At 57.5% G+C, this 13,064-nt stretch overlaps 1 protein-coding gene across 3 annotated transcripts; it reads left to right on the forward strand.

The window, feature by feature from the left end:
* The first annotated feature begins 746 nt into the window (after positions 1–746).
* ASL (argininosuccinate lyase) lies at positions 747–11,666 on the forward strand. Of its 3 annotated transcripts, XM_036115278.2 has the most exons (17): positions 747–865; positions 1,090–1,144; positions 4,580–4,774; positions 5,015–5,098; positions 5,361–5,417; positions 5,580–5,677; positions 7,191–7,268; positions 7,369–7,446; positions 7,840–7,892; positions 8,225–8,287; positions 8,484–8,598; positions 8,780–8,864; positions 8,977–9,036; positions 9,299–9,382; positions 10,012–10,092; positions 10,233–10,339; positions 10,447–11,666. In XM_036115278.2, exons 2-17 carry the CDS (start codon positions 1,133–1,135, stop codon positions 10,589–10,591), a joined length of 1,395 nt encoding a protein of 464 aa, XP_035971171.1. In that variant the 5' UTR covers positions 747–865; positions 1,090–1,132; the 3' UTR covers positions 10,592–11,666. The 3 variants fall into 3 exon arrangements, with proteins under 3 accessions (XP_035971171.1, XP_077930655.1, XP_035971172.1); XM_036115279.2 differs by lacking the exon at positions 747–865 and having other exon boundaries at positions 913–1,144; XM_078074529.1 differs by lacking the exons at positions 747–865; positions 7,191–7,268 and having other exon boundaries at positions 912–1,144.
* The last annotated feature ends 1,398 nt before the right edge of the window (positions 11,667–13,064 follow it).

The following is a 13,064-nucleotide window of genomic DNA, read 5'->3' on the forward strand; positions in this document are numbered from 1 at the left end:
CCTTGACATTCAAAGCCCTTTGTAGTCTTGCCTGAAACTACTTCCCACCACTCCTGCCCACCCCACTCCTGTCCTTTTGTTACAGCCACTCTAACAGGTTCCTGTTCTCCCAGCAGGCCATTAACATTCTGGCCTCCAGGCCTTTGCCCAGGCTACTCCCTTTGCAGGGAAAATTCTAACCCTCTTCTTTGCAGAGCTAACTCCCTCTCATCTTCGGGGACATCTCTTCAGAAGCCCCTTCAGGGCGCAAGTTTGCTGTACCACCGCTGTCTAGAACCCAGCTTCTCATTTTTGTTGAATAGTTAATCACGTCAAGGAAATCTTCCCTGAGTACCCCAAATACGCGCCGGCCTCCATGCTGCCATCAGGGCTCCCCGAAACCTGTCCACGCCTTGCCAGGGCTTCTTGAGGCAGGTTATCATTTCTTATGCTCATTTCTTTTTCTTCAGTGTCCAACTCTACCTGGCACAAAGGAGGTGCCGCCTACCTTTTGTTGAATGAATGAATGAATGAATGAATGATCGGGCATGCCTTTTCACCTTTTGTATCTTGTGAGCCCGCCCGGCCTGGCCGGGTGTTTCCAGTGCCCCGCACAGTTCGTTGCCTTCCGCGCTGTCGCTCAGGCACCACCCTCGCAGCCCCTACCCCCTCCCTGGGGCCGCTCGACCCGAAGCCACTCCCGAAACGGCTCCGCCCACAGCCGGGGTTGGAGGGCGCAAGCAACGCCCACCCCTCCAGGCCGCCTGCGATTGGTGCGGCCGCCGCCAGGAGGCGGGCACAGGGCCGGGCCGCTGCGGACGCTCGCGCGGCCAGAAAAGCCCCGCCAGGTGGCTGGCCAGGGGACTGACGGCGCGGCCAGGAGGTGGTGAGTGCCCGACAGGCGGGACGGGCGGGACGGGCGGGACGCGCGCGGCGGGCGGAGCGGAGGACGCCGACGACCGTGGCGCGCGCTGGGCGCTGCCCACGTCCGCCTCCCTACAGGCTGCGCTGGGCCAAGCGCAGTGCCGAAGCCCGGAGCCCCGAGCCCGCCCCGCCCGAGGGACCCCGTCCGGGGGCCGAGGAGGTTGTCAATCCCGGCTTGTCTTCCAGACCCGGACCACCGAGGCTCCTGGACGACGACGAACCGCCCAACATGGCATCGGAGGTGAGTGGGACCTCGGGGACGCAGGTCCTCCGAGTGTCCAAACGAGGGGGAGGGGCACTCTGGGAGCCAGCCAGGGCCGTGACCTGCACACGGCATCTCCCCGTGCCAGACCTGCCCCCGGCCACCCTCCTGGTAATCGTCTTGGCTGGCTCCAGGCGATGGGTACCTCCTGGTGCACCTGCCAGGGCCTGGGAGAGACCTGTGCCTGTTCCCGGTGGCCGCATCACCCTCTGCTCTCTCCCCCTTCCTGCTCCCTGAGAGCCTGTGTGGCACTTACCAGCCCACAAGGCTAGGGAAGGTGGCCCTGACCTGACCTGATAGTGCTCCCAGCAAGGGGGCAGGAAAGGAGCTGCCCACTCATTCAGCTCCCTCGCCTCTTCATTCCTTCTTCCCCGATGCCCTTCCTGTTAGTCCCCACCCTGCGCCCCTTCTCCTGCTGTAGCCCTTGTCCCTGTGTAGAAGAGGCCACATGACTCTGGCTTGTGGAAAGAACCAGGACGTAGGGGACCATGCCCTGGGGCCCTAGTGGCCCCAGTGTCTGGTGGCTTCCTGTCTCACTGGCCTCTCTTCCTTAGAGCCAGAGGGCTCCTGGGTTCTCTTCCTGACCACTGAGTAGGCACAAGTGTCTTTTCTGGGGCCTCAGTTGAATTATCTGGCAAATGGGGATAATAATAGATCTCTGCCTCCTTCTGTAAGGTACTGGATCATGAGGTCATTGCTTTGAAGCTTTCAGGTAAAAGGGGCTGTTTGCTTGATGCCAGTGAAGGGAACCTGTGGCCTGGGAAGCAGGAGGTTTGGGTTCCAGTCCTTTTCGGTCTTCATTAGCTAGCAAGGCACTTCCTCTCTCTGGACCTGTTTGTTCATCTGAATAAACTGGGTAAGAATGCCTGCCCTGCTAGTTTCTGGATCATGGTGTAGTAGGGGAGGACAGGGCTTGGACTTTGGAGGCAAACAGAGTTGGTTTCTGAAGCGGTCTCTCGACCTCCCAGGGTAACAGTGCCCAACTCACAGGAGGGTGTAACAGCATATGTAGAATGCCTAGCACAGGGCCCAGCTGTCCTACTATGTAGTAAGTGCTCAATAAATGGTGGCTAGGCCTGGGTGGCGCAGTCGTTAGGTGTCTACCTTCCGCTCAGGTCATGATCCCAGGGTCCTGGGATCGAGCCCCACATCGGGCTCCGTGCTCCATCAATCTTTTAAAAAATAAAAATGGTGGCTAACGATACCAATGGTAACAACACGTTATTTCCCTTGTACTTTCTAAATTGGCTGTTGCTCATTCATCCCAGCCCAAACCAGTGCTCCTTGCCCCAAAGGTATCATTCTGGCCCAGATGTGCGCTAGGTTAGAGGGGCGCCCTTTCCGCCACATTGGGCTTCCCCCTCTCTTCAGAGCCCAAATGGTAGCGCCTTATTCTGACATCCTTCTGGGATCTTTTTTAAAAAAAGATTTTATTTATTTATTTATTTGAGAGAGAGATTGAGAGCTTGTGGGGCGGGGGGGGCGGCGGGACAAGGGGCAGGGAGAGGGAGAGAGAATCTCAAGCAGACTCCCCACGGAGCGGGGAGCCCAGCAGAGCAGCTCTATCTCAGGACTTTGAACTGAGTGGAAACCAAGAGCCGGACACTCAATGGACTGAGCCACCCAGGCCCCCTCTTTCTCGGGTCTTTTTTAAGCCTTCCAGTGGGGTGGGAGCTTGGCCCCAATGCAGAGTGGGCTGCCTTCAGGAGACCAGAGCATCAGGTGACTTCTGCTTGCCCCAGGCCGTCCTGTGGGTTGGTGCTAATTGGTTTGGCTGAAGCTCCTGTTAAGTAGTTGTTATTACTAACAACCTGGGCAGGGAGTCCAGGGCCCGCGGAGGAGGCAGTGCCAGGTTCCTGGCTGAGGGGCCGGCTGGCTCCCAATCCTGACTGGCACTGGCCGGCCCTGGGCCTGTGGCCCCAGCAGTCAGGAAAGGGAGCCATGGGGTGCTTTGCGGGAGAGCTAGGCTTGGCGGGTAAGGGGCGGATCTAGCTCAAAAGGTTGAAGGGGTGGAGGCTGCTTCTGCAGGGCAGAGTCCTCAGACAGCCAAGGCTGCTGGGCGATGAGGGGTCAGTTCACAGCCTGGGGCCTGAGCGCAGGGGAGGCCCCCACGGGGCGCACAGGAACCAGGACCGGCGCTAAGGCACCCCCTGCCTCGGGCAGCCCTCGGCCCCTCCCTTACTAAGAGAATTTACTGAGTGCCAGGCACCGTGCTATGTATGCACTTAGAAATTTTACCTAATTGAATGCTCCTAACAACTCTAGCAGATAGGTACTACTATTGTCCTTAAAGAGGGGTAACCCTGCAGTTTAGAGAAGTTATGTACTATGCTCACAATCAGGTGGCTAGGAGAGGTCTGGGACATTGCAGGGTGACAGAGGAGGACATATGTCCCCAGCAGCCATTATAAACTCTCCTCCACAGGAAAGTTGGCAGTGAAGTAAAGTGCCTACCTTCACCCAGGGAACACTGTTCTAATCCTTGGCATTCTGGGAGCTAGGACTGAGCCCCATGTGTTCTGTACCCCTCCCCCATCTGTCACATGCTCTGGCCTCTGTACTCTTTCAAAACAGAGGTATCTCTGTCCCACCCCTCTCTGCCCTTGGCTCCTGGGAGGCAGAGGGTCAGCTAGTGACCTTCTAGAAGGCCAATGATAACAGATGCGCCAGAGGCATTCTCCAAAGGAGTGGTAGAGGTTGGGATCTTAGGCCCTGCCCCAAGCTATGGGAGAGAAATGCAGGCCCCTGGAGCCTGATGGGGCCCCTCAGGTGCTTCCTTGCCTGTCCCTGCTGCAAAAGTTCAGGATACCAGAGCCAGCAGAGAGGCCCTGGCGGAACATGGGGTTTAGAGTGCAGACCCTGCTTCAGATAGCTGGGCTGCAGCCCTGGCTCTACCTCCCAGCAAGGGCTCTGTGCCTTGGTTTTCCCCTCTGGGTAGCGGGATAGAATTGGTACCTGCTTCAGAGAGGGTCCGTTGGTGCGTGCCAAGCAATTACAATTGTGCCTGGCACACAAGAATGCGACATGTGTGAGCCGGGATTATTATCATTATCGTTGGAATATCAGAGCTGGATTGAAACTCTGGATTCCAGAGTGACTTCTCCCGTTGGTCAGTAGCAGGAAAGGTCCCAGAGGGTCTGCTGTAGTCTCAGGGGTGCCATCATTTCCTTAGAGAAGTGTCACAGCGTGGGAAAGAACCCTAACTTCAGCCACATTCCCACACTGACTCCCTGAGTGACTTCAGGCAAGTTCCCGATCCTCTCTGAGCCTCAGTTTCCTTATCTGTCCAGTGAAATAATCCTGCCTGCTGGTTCCCACTGCCATCAGACTGGATAACTCTCCTGTGGGCCCTTTGTGAGAGGCACTGTTCTCAAGGGTGGGGAGGAGATTAATTGCTCCTGCTCTCCTGGCCAGAGTGGGAAGCTGTGGGGTGGCCGGTTTGTGGGCACAGTGGACCCCATCATGGAGAAGTTCAACTCATCCATTGCCTACGACCGGCACCTGTGGGAGGTGGATGTGCAGGGCAGCAAGGCCTACAGCCGGGGCCTGGAGAAGGCGGGGCTCCTCACCAAGGCTGAGATGGACCAGATACTCCATGGACTGGACAAGGTATTCTCTACATCCTAAGGCCCACCTTAGAGCCCCTCCCTGTGGTCCCAGGCTCCTACCAAGTCCCTTGGGGGTGGGGACCGCACCCCCCTGTGGAGCACTCACCCTTCTTGTGGCACACCCGTAGGACTCAGCTCTTACACAGAGACAGTCCGTGTTCAGGGTCGGGGTGGGACCGGGGACCGATTTGGCTGCGGGCGGCTGACCCCTGACCCCCGGGGTTGTCGCCATCTGCTACAGGTGGCTGAGGAGTGGGCTCAGGGCACCTTCAAACTAAACCCCAATGATGAAGATATTCACACAGCCAACGAGCGGCGTCTGAAGGTATGACCCCCCCACCTGTCCACCTGGCCTCCCGTCTCCACCTCACCCTTGGCCACTTGGAGCATAAATGCCATCATTCTGTTCCCTTCCTCGCTGGCAGAGTGCAGGCCGGACCTCAGAGCAGGTGGCCTCCACAGAGAAGGCAGGGACCAGGAGTAGGGAGGGAAGGTGACAGGGCTGGTAGGAACCAGGCCCTGCCTGAGCTGACCCCAATGGGCTACAAGCAGGCAGACCCTGACCCCATGCCTCCCTCCACCCCCAGGAGCTCATCGGTGAGACTGCTGGGAAGCTGCACACGGGCCGAAGTCGGAACGACCAGGTGCCGCCAGCTCCTACGGCCCCCGCCCCACTGCACCCCCGGGCCCTGGGCATTCCCGATCTTGGGGAGCCCAGGTGGCAGATTTAGGGTTCGGCGGTGGTCCTGGCTCCCCAGCAAAGCAACACATCTCTCTCCCTGAGTGCCACTTTCTCCTCCCCACAGGTGGTCACAGACCTCAGGCTGTGGATGCGACAGAACTGCTCTAAACTTTCCGCCCTCCTCCGGGAGCTCATCAGAACTATGGTGGACCGGGCAGAGGCGTGAGTCTCCCATGGACCCCCAGGTGGCAGAGCGGGGCATGAGGGCAGCCAGGATCTGCTGTCCCCTAAGACAGGCAGCGTGAGTGCCAGATCTAGGTGGCAAGGGTGAAGGAGGTCGGGGAGCCAGGCCCTGGGGTTCAGGGGCGTCCTGGAACTCCTGGACCAAGTGAGGCAAAGCAGCCAGGCATGGGGGCACTTCCTGCCGTGTTTCCTACTGCCAGGCCCGCCGAGCTCAGCAGGCAGGGCGAGCTCACCCTCTGAGGCTTCATAAGTACGAGGCTGAGGCACTAGGCAGATGCCCCGAAGCCTGAGGAAAGGGGCCGCCTGTGCTGGGGGCAGCCCGGGTCACCCTTCAGCCTGCCTGTGCCCCCTGCCTGCCATCCCACCCCCCGGTCCCCACCCAGCACGGACACAGGACAGCCAAAGCTGCCTCCCACTGGCCTTATCCCAAGTTTTGGCTCCTGTGACCTCACATCTTTGGGGTTGGCTTTGCTCTTTGCAGACCTGGCCGATTTGCTGCCGAGAAGTCCCGATCTGGTGTCACAGACAGGGTTGACCCTTCCTCTTCCCCAGCTCCCTGTGACCTCTTTTTCACCGACCTTACCACCTGGGGGAAAACGAGGTCATAAGAACTGTCAGTCACCCTGGGGGTGCTGGGGAGAAACAGGGAGTGCTCCTAATGAGTAAAAGGTGTCTTCTCTGGGGGGATGAAAATGTTCTAAAACTGATGAATATACACTAAAGTGTACGGTCTAGGGCGCCTGGGTGGCTCAGTTGGTTAAGTGACTGCCTTCGGCTCAGGTCATGATCCTGGAGTCCCGGGATCGAGTCCCACATTGGGCTCCCTGCTCGGCAGGGAGTCTGCTTCTCCCTCTGACCCTCCCGACCCTCCTCCCTCTCATGCTCTCTGTCTCTCATTCTCTCTCTCGCAAATAAATAAAATCTTAAAAAAAAAAAAATTTTTTTTTTAAAGTGTACAGTCTAAATGGGTGAACGGTAGGTGAATTGTATCTCAGTAAAGCTGTTTATTTAAAAAAAAAAAAAAAACCAAACCCAAACCATCACCTACAGCACCTCTGCCTCTGCCTTGCCTACTTTAAAGAGCCCCCTGCTCTTCCGAAGTCCTTGGGAGCTTCTCAAGTGCTCACAAATGCGACTCCCCCTGCCAGGTAGTAGCCACTCTGTGTGCCCTCCTTTGCTCTCACCTCTGCTCAGAGCTGAGGACTTAATCCCGTTTGGTCCCAGCCCCAGTCCTACTCCGAGAGGCTCCACGGCACTGGCCCAGTCCTTGGGTCACACTGCCCCACTTCTGGTCTCCTCCTTTATGATGTGTTTGTCCCCAGGAGATCACTTGGTTTCTTGTGCAGGCAGATCCTTGGAAGGCTGGCCCTGCTTTTCCCTGTTGGGGCTCAGGCCTGCAGGATACGGGGTGACACAGGCAGCCCTTGCCTGAATCTGCTGAGCCCCTCAGGCCCCTGCCCCTATTCTCCCCCCCCCGCCCCCCACCCCGCAGGGAACGTGACGTCCTCTTCCCAGGGTATACGCACCTGCAGAGGGCTCAGCCCATCCGCTGGAGCCACTGGATCCTGAGGTGAGTGGGGTGGGACATAGGGCAGGGATACTGTGGAGGGGCTGTGACGGAAGGGAGGGCCCCAGGATGCCCTGACCTCCTGCCCCCCGGCTTCCTGCAGCCATGCCGTGGCGCTGACCAGAGACTCTGAGAGGCTGTTGGAGGTCCAGAAGCGGGTCAACGTCCTGCCCCTGGGGAGGTGAGTAAGGCCCCAGTGTTCTGAGGGCCTAGTTGGGGGTGGGGGCTGTGCCACATTGCTGGCATGGTCCTTGGGGATCAGCAGAAGAGGAGGCGCTAGCAAGGACAGAGGAGGACAGCCAGCCAGGTAACTGGCCTCTCCGAAAGGGAGGGAACCCTGCTTGGACCCGTGGCTCTCTCTAAGATGGGGGTAACCAGAGCAGGGCCGGAGCTCTCCAGGGAGGTCCCAGCCCGCCAGCCAGTTGCCCTCAGCCTGCCGTTGCCACTCCATGGGGACAAGTGTTTCGTCAGCCACGCTGCCTGGGCGGCCGCCCTGACAGTCAGCACTTGGCGCTGGTGTGCACGTGTGTCTGTGCCAGGAGCCCCGCTCACCTGGGCCCCCCTCTTCCTGCAGTGGGGCCATCGCAGGCAACCCTCTGGGTGTGGACCGGGAGCTGCTCCGAGCAGGTGAGGTGCCCTGCCCCTCCCCCGTGGAGGTCCCCCTCAGCGCCTGCCAGGCCCCACAGACACACACTCGGAGGGGGCAGGGGTCTGGCTGAAGCCCTCATTTATTACCTATGGACACTGAGGCTAGAGGGGCAAGAGAAGGCTGGTGGCAGGGGTACATGGCTCTGGGGACACTCAGAGCTCCTGCTTCCTTCCTGGGACCTGTACAAGAGACCCGTCCCCACTCCTGCCCCTCCCTACTTTCCTCCCTGGCAACCTGATTTGGGGTAGAGGAAGGCCCTCCTGGCCCTCCGGCCGAGCCCTATTGCCTTCCCTGTCTCCCCCTCCTCCAGAACTGAACTTTGGGGCCATCACCCTCAACAGCATGGATGCCACCAGTGAGCGAGACTTTGTGGGTGAGTCCGAGGAGCCAGCACGCTTGTCCTCTATAGGGCTATTACCCTGCACCCTGCTCTAATTTGCCCTCTAGCCCTGGCTCCTCTCCAGCCCCCTCCCACCCCAAGTCTGGTCCACCTGAGGCTTCTCCAGACTGAGTGGGGAGCAAGAGAGGCCTGGTGACCAGAAGGCCTGCTCTCCCTTTCCTCCCACAAGCTGAGTTCCTATTTTGGGCTTCGCTGTGCATGACCCACCTCAGCAGGATGGCTGAGGATCTCATCCTCTATGGCACCAAGGAATTCAGCTTTGTGCAGCTCTCAGATGCCTACAGGTAAGGCTGGGCCCTGCCCTACCCCAGCTCTGCACCCACCAGCATGGCTTCCTTCCTCCCCATTCCCCCGCCCCGTCCCCGGGCACACCTGGACTGCATGCTGCTAGACCTCACCTGATCCAGCCAGCAGACCAGCCAAGGGGCAGGGGAGCCCTTTCAGCCCCAGCATCTCTGTCCCCAGCACCGGAAGCAGCCTGATGCCCCAGAAGAAAAACCCAGACAGCCTGGAGCTAATCCGGAGCAAGGCGGGCCGAGTGTTTGGGCGGGTGAGCAGGGCAGGGAGTGGGGGCAAGGCTTTTGGGCTGACCTGGAGGGTCCTGAGGGAACTTCCAGGATGGGCTCTGAGGTCCAGCCTCCTCAGTCTCACTCTTTTCTCAGTGTGCTGGGCTCCTGATGACACTCAAGGGACTTCCAAGCACCTACAACAAGGACTTACAGGTGCGAGGCTGGGGCTGTGGGTGAGGGATCCCCTGCACATACACCGCATCCGATGTCTCAGGGCCCTGGCACATCCATGCAGGGGCCCCGCAGAACTGCCACCTCCCATCCTATGCACCCAGCCCTTGACTGCCCTTGAGAACTCTCCTCTCTGTTGGTGTGGCTCGTACGAGGTGCTGAGTGTTCCCAGTGGAGGGCAGTGGGGATGCCTCAGTGGGGGACAAGGCTGCTGGGCTCTCACTTCCTGCCGCGTGCCTCGCAGGAGGACAAGGAAGCCGTATTTGAAGTGTCAGACACCATGAGTGCCGTCCTCCAAGTGGCCACCGGTGTCATCTCTACACTACAGGCAAGCCCCCCGTCTTGTCCCCCAGGCCCCTCTACTCTGGGATGGGCATGCCAGGAGGTGATCTTGAGAGGAGGCAAGGGTGGGTGCATCCAGAAGATCCGGGGCAGGGGGAGGTGGGGAGGTGTTTGCTCCTGCCCCTGGGACCAGCGAAGAGACAAAAGGTGCTAGCTACAGTAGAATGGAAGTGGGTTAGAATCTAGGGGTCCCATCAACTGTCCTGACCAGATTTCTTTTTTGGCCATCTATGATGGGAAATGTCGGTATGCGCAGTTGAGAGAATGCACAATGAACCCCTGTGGACTAACAGCCAGCTTCAACAATAATCATCTCCTGGAGTTTCTTGCTTTGGCTATCTTTACTCACTACCCGCCACCACCCGGTGGTTCTGATGCACACTAAGGCTGGGGACCCTGAGAAAAAGTGCTGGCAACCCCAGGAGCTCCCCTAAATGTCATCAGTGATGATGGCAAATGGCTCAAGCAGAGAGAGCAGAACAGGCTGGGTCAGAGTGGATCTGCCCAAGGCCAGGGACATCCTGGCTAACGGGGGGTACGCCTTGGGCCTGAGGCTGGCAGCTTCACCACCCAGGGTGCCCAGGACTCACCACTCCCCCCACCGGTGTCCCCCAGATTCACCGTGACAACATGGCACGGGCTCTTAGTCCTGACATGCTGGCCACTGACCTCGCCTACTACCTGGTCCGCAAAGGGGTGAGTGTGGGGTGGCTGGGGGGGAGAGGGGAGGAGATGGGGATGTCCCCCAGGCCGAGGGTTGGGGGGGCGTGAGGGCATGGGCCGCACAGGGGTCAGAGGAAGACTGAGTCGGTGCCGCCCGTGCCTGGCTGCCCCAGATGCCGTTCCGCCAGGCCCATGAGGCCTCCGGGAAAGCTGTGTTCATGGCCGAGACCAAGGGGGTCCCCCTCAACCAGCTGTCACTGAAGGAGCTACAGACCATCAGGTGCGGCCCCCTCCCCTCCCTCCGCTGCCTCCCAGGAGGTGAGCCTGGGACCCTGAGGCCCCTGGGGACCCGCTGGGCCCTGGCCCACCTCCTCCTCTCTCCCCCAGCCCCCTGTTCTCGGGTGACGTGAGCCACGTGTGGGACTACGGCCACAGCGTGGAGCAGTACGCCGCCCTGGGTGGCACGGCGAGCTCCAGTGTCGACTGGCAGATCGGCCAGGTGCGGGCCCTGCTGCGGGCCCAGCAGGCCTAGAGCCCTCCCCACCCCGCGCCCAAATAAAGCAGGCCCAAGAGGAGGCCGCTGCTTGTTTCCTGCCCAGCCTGACTCCCTCAGCAGTGGGCTTTCAGGGGCCTGTTGAGCGAGCAGTGGGGGCCATCAAGGAAGCGGAGAAAATGGACAAGGGTGGCAGGAGTCATGGATGGGGAAGGAGAGGGGCTTGCCTTCATTAGAGCCTCCGCCCTGCTCAGGCCCCACACCCTTCACTGTAGGAGGCACAGTAACCGGCCCAGAGCATCCTGGGAGGACTGGCCTCCTTGGAGCCTTGATGGCCCCTGATGGGCTTGGTTAACTCAGTCAGTCCCTGTTCATTATCCTTCCTTCCAGCGTCCTCTAGGCTCACCTGCTCACATTCTCCCCTTGCTTAACCCACCCTTCCCTGAACAATCAGGCACTGTGACAGGGTGTCCTGGGCCCTCGCGCGGGGAATGGCATATTTGGTGGTAAAGTCAGTCATCCAGCTAGCATGGGATGCCAGGCATCTAGGTGAACTTCATACACATGCAAAGATGTCTCCTTCACCCTAGAGAGTAATATACTGCCATGTGGTCCCAGCACGGACCATGAGGTGAGGGCCACAGATAGGAGTGCCTGGGGGGGCCTGCCCACTGTTGCAGTCAAGGACTTACATTTAGTCTGCAAAGGGCCTGGGGCCAGGCCTGGCACACAGTAAATGTTCAATAGCAGTGAGTCTCCAGAACCAGCGGAGGCCTCTTCTACACAGAAGTCACCAAAATCCTGATAAGAAATGTCTGAATTTTATGTTTTATTAACAACAAAGTTAAACTCAAGGAAGAATGAATAACCCCTCCCAAGTGTTTCTTGGGAGCAATGGAAACACTTTATAGGGGCGCCTGGGTGGCTCAGTTGGTTAAGCGACTGCCTTCGGCTCAGGTCATGATCCTGGAGTCCCTGGATCGAGTCCCGCATCGGGCTCCCTGCTCTGCGGGGAGTCTGCTTCTCCCTCTGACCCTCCCTCCTCTCATGTGCTCTCTCTCATTCTCTCTCTCTCAAATAAATAAATAAAATCTTTAAAAAAAAAAAAAAGAAACACTTTATAAACTAAACAGCCCAAACTCCAGCAGTGGGCACACCGCACCACATTCCAAAAAGGGCCAAAGCCATGGCTCACAGAATGTTCTAGAGTATTGGCTCTCAAAGTGTGGTTCCTCCTTCCCCTCATCCTCCTCATCTGGGAATTTGTTTAAAAATGCAAACTTTCAGGCCTGAGACCTACTAAATCAGATTCCAGGTGGGGTCCCAGCTACCTGTTTTTGCAAGGCCTTCAGGTGATTCTGATGCACGTTCAAGTTTGAGGATCACTGGTCTCTAGAATCTTGTTACCTGAAGTTGCTGCAGACCACCGCCTCTCCTGGGCCCCAGCGTGACCTGATCCAGAATCTGCATTTTAACAAACTCCCCAGATGTTGGTTGTACACATTAGAGTCAAAGTGCTGATTGAGAGAAGGTATGGAGTCTGGTCTCAGAAATGAAGGAGGGATTTATGTCCGTCAAACAGCAGACAGGATTAAAATAATGATTGCAATACATACTGTAATACATTCGACACAGGGAGCAGGTCCTGCCCTACACCTCCCTCAGTAGGGTGCACCACAGTCTAAGTGGGAACTCTGTTTTCAGACAATCCTATTAAAAGTTTCTCCTTAATTGGAATCAGCCCCCAGTTCTTCCCACCTGTGAGCCTGGCCATATGCCCTCCAACCTGACCAGAGGAATGAGCCTCTCCCGGCTCAAAGAGAGCAAGAGTTTGTGTAGCTTTTCTCCAGACTGTCCATTCATGATTGTGTTACTCCCCTTGCCTTCCTCTTTCTATTCTGCCACCAACTGACTACTTACACCAAAGTTCAGTATGACCTTGTATTGGTTTTCCATAAAACAACATAAAGATCATCTTAAAATTCTTGAGGTCAGAGTCTGAAATGGGTTTTACTGAGACAAAATCAAGTGTCAACAAGCATCTGGGAGAATCTGTTTCTTTGCCTTGTCCGGTTTCTAGAAGCCATCTGTATTCCTTGGCTTGTGGCCCTTTCCTTCATCTTTGAGGTCAGCAGTACAACGTCTTCAAATCTGTCTCTAACGCTGACCCTCTGCTTCCTTTGTCACATCCTCTGACTGACCTTTCTGCCTCCCTCTTATAAAGACCCGTGTGATTACACTGGATCCACCTGGATAAATCAAGATAATCGCTTCATCTCAAGATCCTTAACTATCACACCTGCAAAGTTCCTTTTACCATGTAAGGTAACATATTCACAAGTTTGGGGGATTATGATATTGGGGAATCATTGTTCAGTCTACTATGTTCTGTTGTCTGGCTCTCAAAGACTAATGTCCATCCCACGTGCCAAACCTTCACTCCATCCCATTTCCCCCCAAAGTTTTAACCCCTTAAACATCAACACAAGTTCTAAATCTCATCAACTCAGAA

The sequence above is a fragment of the Halichoerus grypus genome, chromosome 6 (assembly GCF_964656455.1).
Source record: "Halichoerus grypus chromosome 6, mHalGry1.hap1.1, whole genome shotgun sequence".
NCBI lineage: Eukaryota > Metazoa > Chordata > Mammalia > Carnivora > Phocidae > Halichoerus > Halichoerus grypus.